Here is an 18,107-nt window from a genome sequence, read left to right as displayed (position 1 = left end):
AGCACTCATGTGAGGGGTTGGAGCTCAAGCTCGCTCACCCCCGTCTCCTTCCATTATTCCCTTCCTTTTCCTCTTGAGTCAGAGAGTTCATTAAAGCTGATCATGTGAGTTTCTCACTGGTGCCTCCTTGGAGGTTTGTGCAGAAGCAGAAACAGTGCCTCTAATCATAGCATCGCAGGGGATGCCGGAAGAACCAGGCTCCATCAGCCACATCCAGGTGCAGGGCTGCCTGGATTGTTCTAAGGGATGCAGAGGGAACCTGCCCATCACCTGTTTTCTAGATGCCACCCCCTGGTGACAGCATGCCCATAAACTCAGCACTTGTGTCTGGGAGTCCTTTCCTTTCTCTGGGCCTATGACTTCCTCATGGGGGTGCTCCCACCTTTAGATAGGAGCCTGTAATTTTCAGCATTTCTCCAGGTGCCCAGGTCCTTGACCATGAAAACACTCTGGGCCTGTGAGCTTGGCAGAAGCTCGCAGGAAGTGCAGGGGAGTCTCATCAGGAGTCTAAGCCCACACACTTCCAGCAGGTGTCAGAGAGAAAGGGGGAGATTGCTTGGATACCAGGCGCTCCCACAAAGCTCCAGGAGGGGTCTTGGTGGACCTCAAGTCAAGTATGAATTAGTCATGGTGACTTTATTTATTTAATTTTTAGAGACAGAGTCTCACTCTATGATATGATCATGGCTCACGGCAGTTTGACCTCCTGGGTTCAGGTAATCCTCCCACCTCACCTGCAAAGTAGCTGGAACTACAGGTGCATGCCACCATGTCTGGCTAATTTTTAAATTTTTTTGTAGAGATGAGGTCTCACTATGTTGCCCAGGCTGGTCTCAAACTCTTGGCCCCAAGCAATCTTCCTCCCTCGACCTCCCAAAGTGCTGGGATTACAGGTCTGAGCCACCATGCCCAGCCTTGTAATGGTGAATTTATTTTATTTTTACTTATTTATTTTTGAATTGGAGTCTCACTTTGTCATCCAGGCTGGAGGGCAGTAGCACACTCACGGCCACCACAGCCTAGACCTACTGGGCTCAGGTGATCCTTCCACCTCAGCCATCCAAGTAGCTAGAAATTCAAGCACGCACCACCACACCCAGCTAATTTTTTGATTTATTGTAGAGATGAGCTCTTGTCAAGTTGCCCAGGCTGGTCTCAAACCCGTGGACTCAGGCAGTCCTCTCGCCTCGGCCTCCCAAAGTGCTGGGATTATAGGAGTGAGCCATCACACCCAGCCTAATGGTGACTTTAAATGGAAGTCTTCCTCAGGTTATCCTGTGTCTTTGGAAGTTACCATCATGGTGTAACATAATAATAACAGTAGTAGTAACCACGGCTACATTTTGAGCCCTTTCTATTGCCAGGCCTGTGTTAGGTGACTGACATGGATTAACTCCATCAGTCTTGACATCAACCTTTCGAGGTTTTCACTATTATCCCCATTTTATTTTCCCTCTTTTGCATTTTATTCCCCATTTTACAGATGAGCAACTGGAGACGCAGATAAACACCTTCTATCACGAGGTGCTTCTCACGTTCAAGGCATGGAGCTCCCAGCTTCCAGGCACAGATATTACTCCTGTCTCACAGAGTAGGAAGCCCCCACGAGCGTCCTGAACCAGCCTTTTCCACAGTGGGTCCTGGCTCCTCGGCCCTGCCAACATCTCTGGGGTTTGTCCGGGGAGGTTGCTCCGAGTGTGACCCTGAATCCAGCAGTGGGGTGCCTGGTACATGTTATTCTCTGTTGCTATCCAGCAATGGTGTTGTGTCTCCATCCTGAGCAGACTCTTGGGGTACAAATTCCTACCTGGGCATAGCAGGGAACACCCGGGGGACAGAGTATCCCTTTGCTTGAGAGCTCGCTAGCTTTCACAGCGATCCCAGAGGGCGAGGACAATACAGTGCTCTCCCCCATGGTATACATCCCAGAGAGTCTGAGCATCTTGTCTAAGTCCACACAGGAAGGTGGAGGCAGAGCCAGGCCTCCTGACATCTGTCTCCCACGTGCACCGTCCCAGCCGCCTCACTGGGTTCTGTCCTTAACAGCTGATGCTGTCTCGCTCACACACTTGCTTTCCTTTCTTTTTAGGGCCTGTTTCATGGACAGGCGTTCTACAAGTCTGTCCTCTTTTTGTCTCCACAGTAGGTCTGCGGGTGTGCCCTACACCGTCCCCATCTGACAGCTATAGATTCTACAGTTACCCGAGGTCACTGCCACGCATGACCCAGCACACACATTGCCACGCAGCCCCAGCACGGGGCCCAGCAGGCTGGCGGAAGAGCTGCTGGCCCACCCCTGGAGCTCCGAGCCCTCCTTGTGGTGTCTGACGCACAGCCATCCTGGGGCCCTAGCCGGGTCTCCAGCTCCCAAGGAACTGCTGTTCTGTTAGGGCATGCCACCTCCTGGCAGCCACCTCTCTGCCCTCAGGGCCGTTGAGCACGACTCTGACCCCAGCCAGTCAAGGTCAGCCGCTCTTTGGGGAAGGCGATCCTGTTTCCAGGATCAGTAGATGGGGCCCAGGTATGTGGGTTCTAGGCCAAGCCCCCCACCTGGGTCCCAGGTTGCTGTCAAAGTCCGAGCTCTGGCTGTGAGCCTCCATCCTCTCTGGTAGGTCTGGGTCATGACACCCTCTACCTCTGTCTCTCCCTGGTCCAGGCCCACCTCTCTTCCCACCTGGCCCCAAAGCACTGACCTCTCACTCACACTTACTGGGTATTTCTTGTGTATGGTCTCAGCCTCTCCCCCACCATCAGAATCATCCAGGGAGACAGGTACTTCTCAAACAAACGGTTTCACAGGCTCTCCATACTCAGAAGGTCTGGGGGTGGGACATTCTTTATAGCTGCCCCCAGGTGCTTCAGAGGTGGCCCTGCTTTGATTGCTTTCCCTGCCTCCAATACTTGCTCAGCCCCAGAGAAATCTTTATGAAGTCACTCCCTTGCTCAACTACCTTCAATGGCTCCCCGTTGCCTACAGCCAAGTCTCCTAAAGTCAGGGCCCAGTTTTTCTAGTCTTATCTTCTGCATTAAGGACTCTGGGTTCCAGATTAGCTGAAGTGCCCACCACTCTCTCGTCCACCCCCTCCTTCTCTGACCCTCAGGCATTTGCTCACTTTGTTCCCTCTCCTGGGATTGTCCTCTCCTCACCATCAGTTAGAGAACTTGGGGGTCTCAAACTCAAAAGCCTACCTAGCCAGGGAGATGGCGTCTGCAAATCAAGGTGCCAGTGTCAGCTGCTGCTCAAACTGGCCTCACGAGCACGACATGGTCCTGTAACAGCCAGGTCTTCCCTGGTTTTAAGAGAAGCTAGAATTTTTATATGTCAAACCACCTGATTTTTAAATGTCGGCAACTAATTCCAATTTTTAAAATTGCTCCTTGGCCCAAACAAAGACTTGTGTGGGCCGGAGCCAGGATACCCAGCTCAGGACTCCTGGCCAGTTCCCCTGGTCCTGCAACCCTGACACCCCAGGTCACAGCACACCTAGTCCACTGCTTTATAAACTTCCATACTTATTTTAGTCTTATTCTAAACAATAATGTTATGCAATCACAGTGGTTTGATGTGTTAATTTCTGCTTTTTAATGTTAATGAAAATGTTTGTCATTATCTACTGGTGGTTCCTGACCCTTAGAAGGAGAGAACTGTGGCCAGGCTTAAAGAGAACCTCTTCTGGGAAAAACTGTCACCACGCTGAGGGCTGTGCAGGCATCCTCTCAAAGAGAGGCTCAATGTCAAGTCCTCCAGGGGGCTTTGCAATTTTATTTATTGGTTTGTTTGTTTGTTTTTTAGAGATGGAATCTTGCTATGTTCCCAGCTAGACTCGAACTCCTGGGCTCAAGCTATCCTCCTACCTTGGCCTTCCAAGTTGCTGGGACTACAGGCACGTGCCACCAAGCCTGGTTGTGGGGTTTTTCCACAGACTTCCAGTGGGGAAGTCTTCCTGCCGCCTAGCTTAAATCTTGCAGGCTGCCCATGGTTGATCTTCCCCTTGTTCTGGTCTGGGTCCTGCTCCCTTGCCATGCACCCTGGAAGGAGGATCTGGGATTGACATAGGTGACTCTGGCTCCCCTTGCCCTGCCTGGGAATGTGGGGAGGCACAGGGGTTCACTGTTCGAATAGGTCGGGGGCCGGTGGCCAACCCCCCACCCCTGAAGGTCTTCTCTCCGGGGCATCCTTCTTTCCTTCCATCCATCCATCCATCCATCCGTGTGTCCATATGCGCTCTCCCAGCTCCCTTCTCCCTTGTTTCAGGGGCCTCCAGCTGCCATCACCCCTGAAACGAAGGAGAAGACAGAGGGTGGGCATCTAGGTGGACAGGCGGAGGGGTGAGTGTGTGAGTGTGAGTGACTGACTGAGTGAATGAGTGAATGGATGGGGGAGACTGGAAACACGCATCCCCCGGCCCCTCAGAGGCTCCCCATGTCATGGGTTAAATGGTGTCCCCCCAAAACGATAATTCCAAGCCCTAACCCCATTACCGGTGAATGTGACCTTATTTGGAAATAGCTTCTTTGCAGATGTGATTAAGTTAAGGATCTCAGCGTGAGATCATCCCGGATTTAGGGTGGGCCTGAAACCTAGTGACTGACGTTCTCAAGGAAGGAGAGAGGGATTGACACGCACACAGACGCAGGGAACGGCTGTGTGGAGATGGAAGCAGAATGCCAAGGGCTGCCAAGAGCCGCCAGAAGCCAGGAGAGGGGCGTGGGGTGGTATCCTCTCAGAGCCTCAGAAGAAACCAACCCTGTCAACTTGATGCTGGGCTTCTGGCTCCCGAATTGCGGGAGAATTCATCTCTGCTGTTCTCTGCCACCAGTGTGTGGTCATCTATTACGGTACCCCCAGGGGACAAACCCACATGGGTTCCTGGCCCCACGCTGAGTCTGCCCTAGCACCTAACCATGACTGGTGAGCTCCAGGAATTGCAGGGAGGCCCTGGCTATGGCTGACTGGGAATCCTGCCTCCTTCCAGAGAGCATGATAAGGGGCTGGGGGCTCTGTCCTCAGGTGGAGACCCCTGGGGGCTCTGGAAACGTTTCTGGTACCTTTAGCCTTTGCCTGATTGGGCAGGTGGACTCTAGTCCCCACTCCTTAGACCTGCCCTGGGGCCTTGGGCTGGCACCTTCAGTCCTCTGAGCCTTGCCCCTGCTGCCCCCACAGCTGCTCTGCCCACACCAGGCGACATCCATCCATCCAGCCATCTAGCACCGTGGGATGCTGTGCGTGCCCTGCTCTGAAGCCAGCAGGCCCTCCTCCTCCTCATGCTGTCATTGCAACTTCTAGAAACCCCAAATCCTCCATCAGACTCAAGCTCCATGGTCAGCTGGCCTGTCATGTTCTGGGCCACGGTGGCCACCCCCAGCTTCAGGGCGCTCATGAAGACCACCATAGGCCTAGTGGGCTGGGGCTGGACACAGTGGAGAGCAGCCCTGGGACCCCCAAGGCCCCCGGTCAGAGACTCTGCGTCTAAGATGGGTCAGGGGATGCCACCACCCACAGGCTTCGCTGACTGCTAGACCCCATCACAGGCCTGGCACATAGTAGGCTGTCCATGACTATTTGCTGAATGAATGAATGGATGAATGAGTGCCTGTCCACTGCATGCCTTTCCTGAGGCCATAAAATGAAGGAAGACCAGACTCTGCTTCTAGCTCCACCCTGGTCTTAGTTCTTGGTCCTCCAATCCCGGCTCAGACCTGGGATAAACGGCCTCACATACCTCCCCAATTCAGCCCCAGGCAAGGGGGACACCTCCCATCTCAAGGAAGCTGGAGTCTATGGGGTCTGCTCCCCCCAGGGAAAGCCTAGCCCCCACCATGACTCTGCTTGGCTCAACCCACTTGCCCAGCTGGGAGGGGTAAGGGCCACTCTCTCTGGGAGTTTCCAGCAAGAAGGGGCCCCTCCGACTTGACCTTGTGACTGTTTTCTCTGGATAGAGGCTAGAAGTTGGTCTGGCTCTGGGCCAGGCTCTGGCTACCCCTGGCTGAGGGTGGGGCCTGCAGAGCATGAGGCTCTCTCAGCTCTGGGCTAGGAGATCCTGTGTGAGTCCAGGCCTGGCCAGAGACAGCCCCACTGCCCATGTACCCTCAGACCCGAGGAGAGCAAGCAACCCTCCTGGAGAGGACCCACAAATGTGTCACTTACTGGTCTGCACCTCACATGTCTCAGGGGCGTCGGGCTCCTGCATGCGGGGGGAAAGAAGAAAAGACCACTGTGGCCTCCTCACCAGCCTTCTGCTCCAACCATCCCTCCCAGCACATGCAGGAGCTAGGCACCCACAAAAGATCCTGGTGCCGATGCCTCCTCCAGCTCCTCCCTACCAGGATCACTAAGGGTTATCTCAAAGCTCTGGCTCCATGGAGGCCTCTCCCCACCAGCACCATACCTGCCCCCACCCCGTCCTCTGGCCCCTTCTCTCAGTGAGGGCATCTTGTTCCTGCCCCTTGGCTCCCTTTTCGCCCTTGGAAAACTCTAAACTCCTCTGCTACCTGTGGAGGCTGCAGAAACACAGGGCCTGAGGGTTCAGCCTGCTGGGCAGGGTCCGGAGTTTCCTGCCCACCACCCACTGTGGCCTCCCCTAGCAGGAGCCAGCCCTGGAAGAGGGCCAGACGGATGAGGCTGGGGGAGCCTGGACCTGGGCTCTGACTCCAGTGGCATGACTTCGACCCACCTCTCTGGGTCTCAGTGATCCCGAGAAATGGAAAAGAGGGTTCCTCCTGTGCCCAGAGCCAATGAGGGAATTGGGGAGAAGAGCTTTGAGAGCCAAGGTCTTGGCTCAAGTGAGGCAAGGTGGGGTTGCCCTCAGACCCCACAGCAGAGCCAGGCAGGACCTTGAGTGGCCTGTTGAGAAGAGCCAGGCAGGACCTCGAGTGACCCAAAGACCCAGGGCCTGCACCTGGACATCTTTGTTTACAGAACTCTTTTCCACATTCTCACAACCCCGGGTGGTGACAGGATTGTTAGCCCATTGCTCAGGCGAGACCACCAAGGTTCTGAGAGGACCAGGGCTGCAGTCACACAGCCAGGACTGAGATTAGGTCTTCCACCCCAGTTTCAGGTGCTTCTATAAAGATGTTCAATTGTCCCCAGGAGAGAAGGGCTAGGTTCAGGCTCTTGGGGAAGGAGAGGAAAAGGGTAACAGAGGCCTTGCTCCTCCTACCCACCATGTTGGAGCTCTAGGTTGTCAGGAGTGCATATGGAGCCTGCTGGCTTTCTGTGAGCCCCAATCCTTCCCAGAACATTCCAGGTCTCTCTTGTCTCTGGACCTTTGCACAAGCATGGAAGATACCTCCACCAGGAAGCCTTCCTTGATGCTCCCAGACAGGCTCTACCTTGCACGCAACTTCTCTCTGCTCCCCTCACGGAAGGACCTCCCCCACCGTCTGTGAGCTCCTGGCAGGTGGGGCTGGCCCAGCACACCTCAGCCCTGTGACCACCATGGCCCAGAGAGTAGGTGTGAAATGAACATGTGTCATGCAGACCAGCAGGCTGGGTGGGCTGGGCTCCCGACGAAGGCTCCCTTCCTCCTGCTATGCCTCACCCCCCAGGGACACAAGCTGACCATCCCACCCCCACTCGAGTTCCTCAGACCCCTCCCGCCACCACTAGTGCCCTCTCCCTAGTCCAGCACTGACCTGTTCCCTGGTCTTCCCATGGAGTACTGGCTGCGGCAGGGCACTCTCCAGCCTGTGCAGGACCCACGCGACCAACCTGCAGGCGGGAGAGAGTGGGCTGTGTCCAGGTGGGAAGGCTTTCAGGGAACCTGAGGCCAGAGTCAGCTCCCTCCCCAGGCAGACAGCATGCCTGCCAGAAGGACAACCCCAGGTCTCCAGCCCTGAAGACCATTTCCTACCCTCCTCATCCTCCCTAGAGCCTCTGGCTACTTCTCTGACCCCAGCAGGCAGGTCAGTCACCCCTAGAAGTGCATGTCAGGCCTCTTGCACCCTGCTGGGGTGGAGACATTTGGCAACACCTATCCTGATTTTTTGATTTTTATTTTTTGAATTGGAGTCTCACTCTGTCACCTAGGTTGGAGTGCAGTGGCATGCTCACGGCCACCCTCAGTGTCAACCTGCTGGGCTCCAGCGATGTCTTAGCCTTCCAAGTAGCTGGAACTACAGGCACACACTACCACACCCGACTAATTTTTTTTTTTTTTTTTACTGTAGAGACGAGGTCTGGCCAAGTTGTCCGGGCTGGTCTCGAGCCCACGGGCTCAGGCAATCCACTCACTTCAGCCTCCCAGAGTGTTAGGATTACAGGCTGAGCCACTGAGCCTGGCACCTATTCTGATTTTAAAGGTGTGTATTTTTTGGCCCAGAAACTTTATTTCTGCTCTTTTATCCTACAGATTTACTTGTGTGTGAGCCAGATATGCATGCACAGGCTGTTGATGCAGAAGAGTGGAAAATCACCTATATGCCCACTGAACGGCTAAGCAAAAGCGGGCACATCCACACAATGGAGTACCACAACATAAAGAAGTATGTGTATAAAACCATGTCTAACATACCTTTTTTTTGGAAACAGGGTCTTGCTCTGTCACCCAGGCTGGAGTATAGTGGCCCAGTCATGGCTTACTGTAACCTGACCACTTGGGATCAAGCAATCCTCTCACCTCAGCCTCCTGAGTAGCTGGGACTGCAGGCGCATACCACCATGCCCGGCTAATTTTTTAAATTGTCTCTACAGGTGAGGTTTTGCATTGTTGTCCAAGTTGGTATTGAACTCCTGGCTTCATGCTATCCTCCTGCCTTGGCCTCCCAAAGCTCCGAGATTATAGGTGTGACCCACTGTACCCCACCTCTAAGATACATTTTAAAGTAAAAAAAGATAAGGTGCAGACGAGTCTGTATAGTTTGTTCTTGCTGACGTGTGTTGAAAGCAGAATGGACTGTGGGCAAGGACAAGAAGCTGCAGCGGCTGCTGCTGCCCTGGGCGGGGTCTGGAAACTGACTGAGTTTCCCTCCAGCTGTGTGTGTTACATTTATAATTTAAAACACTGGCTGTGTGAAGGTTGGGTGCTGGCCTGGGCAAACACTGACCCTGCTTCCTGTGGTCAGCATGGCACTTGGGCGGCTCACCTGGAAGGATCCCTGGGTGGCATCAGGGAAGAGGCCTGGGAGTCGGACTGGGGCTCTGGAGCCAGCAGCTCCTCTGTGGGCTCCGTGGGGCCGGGATTGGGCAGCGAGGGGCTCTCCAGGGCCTGTGGCACGGGCTCCATTTCCCTGGGGAGCGCTGAAGGCGCTAAGCACAGAGGGAGCAGAAGTTGAGACACCATGTAGTGCTGCATTAGAACCCTCAAGGGCATGGGGGTGGGGGCCAGACTCGAGGCACTAACATGACCACCCCAAGCGACCCTCACCTCAAACAGACCAGACAGATGTGGAAGCTGAGACCTGGGGAGGGAAGGGACTTGCCCAAGACCTCACAAGCCTGTCGCAGGCCTCCAGCTTCCCAGTCTGAACTGGGGAGGGAGTTCCAGTGCCCCCCACAATAGCACACTCTCAGCAAGCCCTGCACCCTTCTCCAACCCGGCTGAAGGCTAAGGGCCTCCCTGGGATCCCTCAGATTCCCCCCAGTCCAGCTTATGACCACCCAGGCACCCCCTCACGGGCTCCCCTCCCTGTACCTGGGTCCAGGTCAGCATCCACAGGCTCATCTTTACAGCCCTGGGTGAGGAACGGGGAAGGAGGCCAGGGTCAAAGCTGCCCCTGCGCACTCCCCACTGGCCAGCTTGGTCCCTCTGAGGTCAGTGGTGGAGGGGCAGGGTTCTCTCCTTCCCTCGGACCTCCCCTAGTACCCCTCTCACAGTCCCTCCTCCCCTCAGGTGACTCTGCAGGTAGGAGACCACCCCACTTCGTGGTTCCTGAGGGTGGGGCTAGCCTGCGGGAAGGGCCTCCTGGCGCCCCAGAAACCCTCCCTGGTGGCCAGCTGCCTGCTTCTCCTCAACTAACCTCAGAGTTTTTCGGGGGCTGTGGCAGCACTTTCTCCAGATTCTGCTCCAGCCACCTGAGCAGCCATGGCCTGAGGGGATGGGAGAGTGGAAGAAGTTGGGGTGAGGGGTGAAGCCAGCACAGCAGCCGAAGGATGGGCAGGCCACACCACTCTGACTGCCTACTGGGGGTCCTGACTCCAGCCAGCCCTTCCTCACCCTTGGCTCCTGTTCTACACACCGGGGACCTTGTCCTGGGTACTTTCAAAGGGCCCCAAGCTGATGGGGAAATTTTGCCAACCTCAAATTCAGACCCAGGGCTGTGCCAGGCTCTGAAATGACAGACCCAGCCTTGGCCTCTTGGGGCAGGCGTAGGAGCTGAATGCCGCATGGGAGGGGCTCCCTGTGACTGGGAGAGACAGGGCTGGCTTCATGGGCATGTGGCCTGTGCATCACACAGGGCCCCATACTTAGAAAGACCTGTTTTTGGCTCCATGGCCTGAATTTTCATTTTGCCCTGGGCCCCACAAATGATTGTAGCTGGTGCTAGGAGGCAAACGTTGGGTCCCAGACCATCTGGCCTCCAGGAAGCCTCGCCCTCTTCAGGGAAGCTCTGTGTTGCCAGGGTAACCTGACCCCCCAGATATGGCCCAGAGGAAAGGTGACAAGTCCTCTGGGTGCCCCCATCCTATATTGCTTTAGTGGTCCCAGGAGTCAGCTGAGCAGCTCTTGGAAAGAGACGGCCAAAAGAAACAAAGAGAGAGTTGGAGCAATGAATGAATGGATGAGTGAATGAATGAAATGAATCTGTGATTGTATATATATGTTCATTCATGCATTTGTTTGTCCCATGTGTGCTGAATCTCTCTTCTTTCTCAGGCACTGTACTGGGCACCAGGGGGTTCAGCAGTGTCTAAGACAAAAGCCTCTACCCTCAAGGAGCCAACAGTCTAGTGAAAGAATGAGTGGGTGAATGAATGAATGGGATACATGGAGATGAATACATGAATCTGGACTTCCAGCAGAAAGTATAAACTGGAAGCTTCAGGCTCACTTTCGGGGTCGACAGTGTCCTGAAAACTTCTTGACTAGTTGGTAACATCTAAAAATTAAGGATTTATTACAAAACCTGGATTTCTAGCTTCTCTTGAAAAACTGGAGGCTCTGGCCACATTCGGCCAGCATTCCTGCACTTGGACCTGAGCAGGGCTCCTCCCTGGGGCAAGATATAGGCTCCCTGATTTGCCACAGCCCTGCCTCCATACTGCCACCCTCTGATGAAAAGTCAGACGCTGTTGCCAACTGTGAGGCCAACCTGGGCACCCCAAGGCCTGCACTGTGGTCCAAGCCTTGCTTCCAGGCTCCACATAGAGCCTACCCACATGAAGCCGATCTGTGAGGAGCTCAGTCTCCCTTTTCCCCATTCTCAGATGGGGGTCCCCACCCAGGGATCTCCCGGTGATCAACCCAACAAACCAGGGGAGGCACATGGCCCATCGTCCCCACTCTATGGATGGGAAAAGTGAGTCCAGATGAGAGGCATGTTCAAGGTCACATGCTGAGGTAGTCTTAGACCATACTCCTGAACTAAGCCCTGTGTCTCTGGGCACACTGCTCCTCCCACCACACACACTACAGATGATAGTGACATTCAGTGACAGGGACTCACCCATTGGCCTGGGCCTCATTGGGTCCATCTGCACACCCTGCAGAGTCAGAAAATAAAGAAAGGCAGCCACAGCAAGAGACCTGCCTAGAGCCCTCTAGTCAGCCTGGAGTAGGCATCGAGAATCAAGTCAAACCCAGGTTCGAACCCAGGGCCAGTTAGATGAGAAGTTCTGGCCCGTGCGGATTCTCCCCAGGGACAGGGCCCATCCCAGCAGCTCCTCAGCCCCTGTTCCTGAAAAGCCATCCAACCTCTTGGTCTTACCTGCGTCCCCAGTGCCACAATGCCCAAGGACCTGTGGGGGATAGACAGACAGATATGGGCAGGGAGCCCAGGGCAGCCTCCCCCAGCACATTCCCCACCAAGCCACTTCTTGGCCTCCAGCCCCAGTGGTACCTGAGCTGGGTCCTCCCTGCCGCTGTGGACTGGCTGTGGAACGACCTTGTCCATGCCCTTCAGGAGCCAGGTCAGCATCCTTCTGCTGGAGCTGTAGGCAGACAGAGATGCCAGCCTCCCTCAGGTCCCAGCCCCACCCTGGTACAAGGCAGCCCAGTGTCCTAAAGAACTTGGTTTGATTCCCAAACCATCATCTCCCCACTGTGAGACTTCAGACACATTACCACCCACCTGAGCCTCTTGTTATTCTCTGGAAAATGGTGGCCACCAGTGCTACATGAGGCCAGGCATGCCTGGTGCCATTCAAAGTGTACACCCAGGGGATGCTTGGATGGAACACCAGGGCTCCCTCATGCTGCCTCCCCTGTGTGCCTGGCTCCAGGGACCCCACCTGCACTCGGCACACGTCATGCTCTAGAAGGGGTGGGGCTTCCTGTGGGGTTTACCCTTGAGGCTGAGGCTGAGCGGCCTAAGTATGAGGGTCACAGATCACCGCCTGAGGCCAGCTCAGCCACAGGCGTGGCCAGGCGCCAAGCACCATGGCCTAAAATATCTGAGCCGTCAGGTGCCGTGGCTCACGCCTATAATACCAGCACTTTGAGAGACCAAGGCTAGAGGATTGCTTGAGCCCAGGAGTTCAAGACCAGCCTGGGCAACATAGAGAGACCTTGTCTCTACCAAAAAAAGAAAAAATTTAAATGATCCAGGCATGGTGGCTTGTGCCTGTAGCCGCAGCTACTTGGGAGGCTGAGGCAGAAGGATTGTCTAAGCCCAGGAGGTCAAGACTGCAGTGAGCCGTATTGTGTCCTTCAGACCCTGACTCAATTAAAAAAATGTCTCAGCCAACTTGGGGATTCCATGCCAAAGTCCAGATTTCTGACCTTGCCAGGAAAATCAGGAGCTCTGGCCACACTGGCCTGCATCTCACCCAAGCACTGAGAAACTTCTGACCTGGTCACATTGCCCATTTGGCCTAGGAGACCCCCACCCTCTATCTCAAGCTCCCTTCAGCCAGTTCCCAGGATGCCCTGGGGCCTTTGCCCAGAATGACTACAGATCTGAGTACAGTCTCCTCCAGTCCCCTACCCCCCCCCCCCCCCCCCCCCCCCCCCCACTGTCAGGCACTCCCAAGCTCGAGGGGAGGGGGTGTTGAGGAGAGGGGAGTGTGGTGCTGTACCTGTTCACTTCAGGAACCACAGTGGTCTGGGTCTGGAGGGATGAGGGCAGAGTGGGGACAGCCTCCTGCGTCTCTGGAAAAGAGTCCCTCATACTTTAGATCTAGGGCCCATTTCTACTCTGCTGAGAGAGAAATGGCCCTCTCAGAGAGGCAGGAGAGAGGGGAGAACTCTGAGGAGTCAGAAGGCCAGGGTCCTCACTCAGCTCAGCTGAAAAGTCTCCAGGAGCCCACCCTAGTTTATTCGAGCCTTAGTTTCCTCATCTGTGAAAGGGTCTGCCAGCCTTGTGAACTCTTTGAGGCTCTCAGGGGAGAACACAGCCCTCTGCCCTGCAAACCTGGGCTTCCAGCACTCACCCTCAGGGCTTGGGTCGGCTGCAGCCACTTCCTTCTTCCTCAGTGGCTCTTCAGGTGGCTAGAGGGTTCAAACATGACCATATAAGCCCTAGGTGAGACCAGCCTAATTTGGACAGGGGTAGCCCCTGATTCTCCCACCAGAGATCCCCGCCCCTCAAACGACTGAACGACTCTATCCTCTATTCCCTGTAAGTCCTTGGGGTCTCACCTCCCACCTGGGATTCTCCCTCCTCTAGCCCCCGTGACCCCTCACCCAGGGCTGGGGCCCTCACACCTCCCAGGGTGGCCTCCCAGGCCTGTCATGTCCCTAGGAAGCTGCCCCACTTCAGCGACCTGAGAAGGAGGAGGAACAGAGAATGTTGTGAAGCCTTGGGCAGGCAGAGGGGAAGGGGAGGCGCAAGGAGCCCACCCCTCACCCCAAGCTAGGGTTCTCCGTCTCCTTCTGGTCCAACTTTCCGTTCCCAACTAGCAGCCGTGGGGAAGTTCAGCCTCTGCCATTGGCCTCTCACCTCCCTCTGCAGCCACACCTCCTGCTACTGCATGCACATATACAAAGGCAAAGACAAGCATGCATGTGCATACATACACAGACACACAAATACATGCATGCTCACTCTCACACATTTACATACATGTACAGACATACAATATGAGCAAATACACATGCATACACACAGTGACACACAGACGTGCATATACACACATGCACAGATGCAAAAATAAGTGCATGTGTGCACATGCATGGATGCCCATGTACAGACACAAAATGTATGTGCATATACATCTGCACAACATATGCATGCCCCCAACACATACACATGTCTTACAGACATGCACACATGCAGACACACACATATGCACATGCCCGTCAGTGTACAGACACACAAACATGTACATATGCACAGACACACTTGCATATATATAGACGCAGAAACAGTGTATATGCACATGCACATATATGAGGGGGGGAACCCAAGCCCCTAGAATTCATTTATCAAAAACTGTGCATTCATTCTTACATGTTTAAGTTTCAGTCACCTTCAAAGTACTCTTCGTTGGACGCAATACACCTATCGAGATGCTTTTTCCACTGCTCAAAACAGTTTTTGAACTTGTCGGTTTCGATGCCTTTTAGTGCTTCTGCCGTTTTTTGTTTCACTTCTTCCACTTCGGTAAAAATATTTCCCTTTGAGGACTTTGTTCATCCAGGGAAACCAAAAAAAGTCATTCAGGGCGAGGCTGGGTAAATAGGGAGGGTGGAGCATGGGGGTCCTGCCGTGTTGGGTCAAAAACTGCTGAATACTCAGTGCGGTATGGACTGGTGCGTTGTCATGGTGGGAGAACCAGTCACCTGTCTGTCACAACTCGGGATTTTTTTTGCAAAGCATGACACAACCTTCTCAAAAATTCCAGTTAAAAACTTCGGTTGACTACTTGATCCAGAGGAATGAGTTCTGAGTGTACTACAAGGAGCCCACCCTCCAAAAGATAATTCCTTTTTATTTTTGGCCCCCCCTTGTATATGCTCAGTCACATAAGCAGAGCCATATACACATGTGCATTTTTGCATAGACACCCATATGCATGTACACATGTACATGCACATATACACAAACTTCTGCACCTAAACACATACATGAGGATACATGCACAGACACACAAAGTGTATGTATGCACATAGAGACATGTAAACATGTACATACACAAATATGCATGCATATGCACAAGCGTGTGTATGCATAGACATACAAACATAAGAATACATTCACAGACTCAAAAACATATATATACACACACACACACTTATACACACCAGCATGCCACACAGGCACATGAAACTGTACACATTCTAATACATGTGCACATACACATAAACATATGTATACATTTGTACATGCATATACACATGTAAATGGGCATATATATGGCACACACACCCAGTTTTCAAATACACATGCATGCACAGACACACCACCAATGACATACTGCACACAAATATGTACATACACACATGTGCACATGCAACACACACACACACACAAACTCTACATATGATTTCTAAATATACCCTGCACGATGCCAGTAATGGCCTTTTCCTCTGCCAGGAATGTCTCCATCAGTTACAATTGTGCTCTGCCCTCCACAAGTCTAGGAAGCACTCCCCCACCAGTTTCCAGTCTCCAAAGTTAGGATGACTGTCCCTCTCTTGATCTCCCACAGTTCTCAGTCTGACACGCTTATCTGGCCTCCTGGAAGGGTAGTGCCAATGTTGGCACTCACCACATTCTCCCTCACTTGTGACCCTTGGCAGAATGCACTGACTGGGTACTTGTCTGCCGACCCCCAGGGACAGTGCCATGAATTCATCTTTATGCCTTCAGCACTGAGCACAGATCCTGGCATTGATTAGAAGCTAGATCAAATCTATTGGACTGAGCTGCTGAATGAATCGTCATCTGACTGCAGAATGGATGGCATGTAGAACTGGCCTATTTTGATGTGCTTAAAGGAACGTTCTAGAGAGATGCCCCTGAAAGTGTGGCCCATGGACCAGTGCCAGTCTGCACACTGTTATGGTCCATGGTGATTAAGCAGTGTGCACCAGAATCATATCAACATACTGCTTCCTTCATGGAGAAAGTCTTACTTCAAAACAAGCAGCACCTGAACTAAGCAGTGTACTTGATTACATGGCAGATTGACATTCTGGTGCAAGATCCTAATCTCATCGGGGACAATTAGCAGTTCATGGACTGACTCCTTTGGGCAGCTCTGTTCTAGACTCTAGAGGTTAGCAACATACCATGGACCAAATCCAGTCTGTTGCTTGTTTTTGTAAGTAAAACTGTATTGGAACACAGCTATGCTCATTAGTTTATGCATTATCTAACCTATAGTGGCAGAGTTGGTTTATTAACAGAGATGGCATGACCCACAAAGCTTAAAACATCTGCTGCCTAGCTTTTTACAAAAACCATTTGCTTCAGGCAAACCCTATCCACTCTTTGAACTTGTGTTTCGTCATCTATAGGAGCGCTGGACCAGGTGACTGCCATGTTTCATTCAGACTCCAACTTCCTCTGCTGCAGAAGGTCTGTGGAGAGCAGGTGGCCCAGGCTGGGAAGACCCCAGGCAGTAAGGTCAACCTGCCCTTCCTCTCCATTCATGCCTTACCATGGACTCAGCCTGTGTCTTGGCCTCCTCTGGGGCTGGTTCAGGCTCTGGCTCTGGTTCTACCTCCGTTACCTGCTCCAGCTCTGGCTCTGGTTCTGCCTCCTCCTCCACCGCCATCTTGGTCTTCTGAGGTGTGCCCGGGGGCTGAGGCAGCACCCTCTGGACCCAGCCTAACATTCTGACACCTGTAAGGGATAGAGTCCTTAGGCCACTCCAGAGTGTTCACAGATGTTTCCACCATTTATGGGCTGCTTTTGTGAGTTGTACATTTCCCGTTTCTCTCTCGGTCTTTAAAAATATTTCTGCAGCTGTATCTCTAGGTATTTACCTTGTAGAATTACTCAGGGCCATAAATACATGTGTATAAAAAGGTTTGTTGCAACAGTGTCACAGCAAAGAAGAAAAACATCCAAACATCCATCAAGAGGAGAATGGCTATTGTCAAGTACCTAGATGTTTACCTGTGAGAGGGACATGTGTTAAATAAATTATGCTACACCCAATAATGGACTATTACAGAACTATTAAAAAGAAATAGGCAGGCTAGATGAGATGGCACACACCTATAATCCCAGCACTTTGGGAGGCCAAGGTGAGAGGATTGCCTGAGCCCACGGGTTCGAGACCAGCCTGGGCAACTTGGTAAGACCTCACCTCTACAATAAATCAAAAAATTAGCCAGAAGGATCACCTGAGCCCAGCAGGTCAAGGCTGCAGTGGCCATGAGCATGCCACTGCACTCCAGCCTGGGCGACAGAGTGCGACTCCAATGCAAAAAAAAAAAAGAAAAGAAATGGGCAAATATGTTTGCACTAATATAATAATATGCTCTGGAGTCAAGTCATGAGCAGATCAATAAAATTCTTTGCCTCAGTCTGCTTGTCTGTAAAATAGAAATGTTAATGGTATCTACTTGGTGATTGACCATGAGGATAAAATAAATTTATTTGTGCAACACACTCAGAACAGTGGCTGGCATGTGTTGAGGGCTTAATAAACATTGGCTATGACTATTACAGGTTAAGTGAAAACATTAATTATGGAATATCGTGTTTGTATAATCCTCTTATAAATAAAATTATGGCTGGATGCAGTGGCTCATGGCTATAATCCCAGCACTTTGGGAGACCAAGGTGGGGGAATCACTCGAACCCAGAAGTTCGAGACCAGCCGAGGCAACATAGCAAGACGTCGTCTCTACGAAAGAAAAAAAAAAACTAGCTGGGCATGGTGGCATATCCCAGCTACTCAGGGGGCTGAGGCAAAAGCATTGCTTGAGCCCAGGATTTCAAGGCTGCAGTGAGCCATGATTGTGACACTGCACTTCAGCCTGAGCAACAGAGTGAGACCCTGACTCAATCAATCAAATTATACATTATGAGTTACACATTAGTGAAAAATT

At 52.7% G+C, this 18,107-nt stretch overlaps 1 protein-coding gene across 1 annotated transcript in view; it reads right to left on the bottom strand.

Annotated features, from left to right (window-relative positions):
* Positions 1-16,882, bottom strand: part of CNGB1 (cyclic nucleotide gated channel beta 1) — an 82,741-nt gene extending 65,859 nt beyond the window's left edge. The window contains exons 1-11 of the mRNA XM_008068043.1: positions 16,706-16,882; positions 13,532-13,589; positions 13,178-13,250; positions 12,001-12,091; positions 11,869-11,899; positions 11,608-11,644; positions 9,961-10,030; positions 9,636-9,675; positions 9,088-9,250; positions 7,639-7,714; positions 6,149-6,185 (exon numbers count right to left, since the gene is read on the bottom strand). Coding sequence (XP_008066234.1) covers positions 6,149-6,185; positions 7,639-7,714; positions 9,088-9,250; positions 9,636-9,675; positions 9,961-10,030; positions 11,608-11,644; positions 11,869-11,899; positions 12,001-12,091; positions 13,178-13,250; positions 13,532-13,589; positions 16,706-16,882 — 853 coding nt within the window. The remainder of the gene's footprint in view (positions 1-6,148; positions 6,186-7,638; positions 7,715-9,087; positions 9,251-9,635; positions 9,676-9,960; positions 10,031-11,607; positions 11,645-11,868; positions 11,900-12,000; positions 12,092-13,177; positions 13,251-13,531; positions 13,590-16,705) is intronic.
* Positions 16,883-18,107: the final 1,225 nt, after the last annotated feature.

The sequence above is a fragment of the Carlito syrichta genome, unplaced genomic scaffold (genome assembly GCF_000164805.1).
Source record: "Carlito syrichta isolate Samal-C Ts95f unplaced genomic scaffold, Tarsius_syrichta-2.0.1 Scaffold309854, whole genome shotgun sequence".
Classification (NCBI taxonomy): Eukaryota; Metazoa; Chordata; class Mammalia; order Primates; family Tarsiidae; genus Carlito; species Carlito syrichta.
Note: the sequence above shows the minus strand (reverse complement) of the source record. Positions and strands in the feature narration are given on the sequence as shown.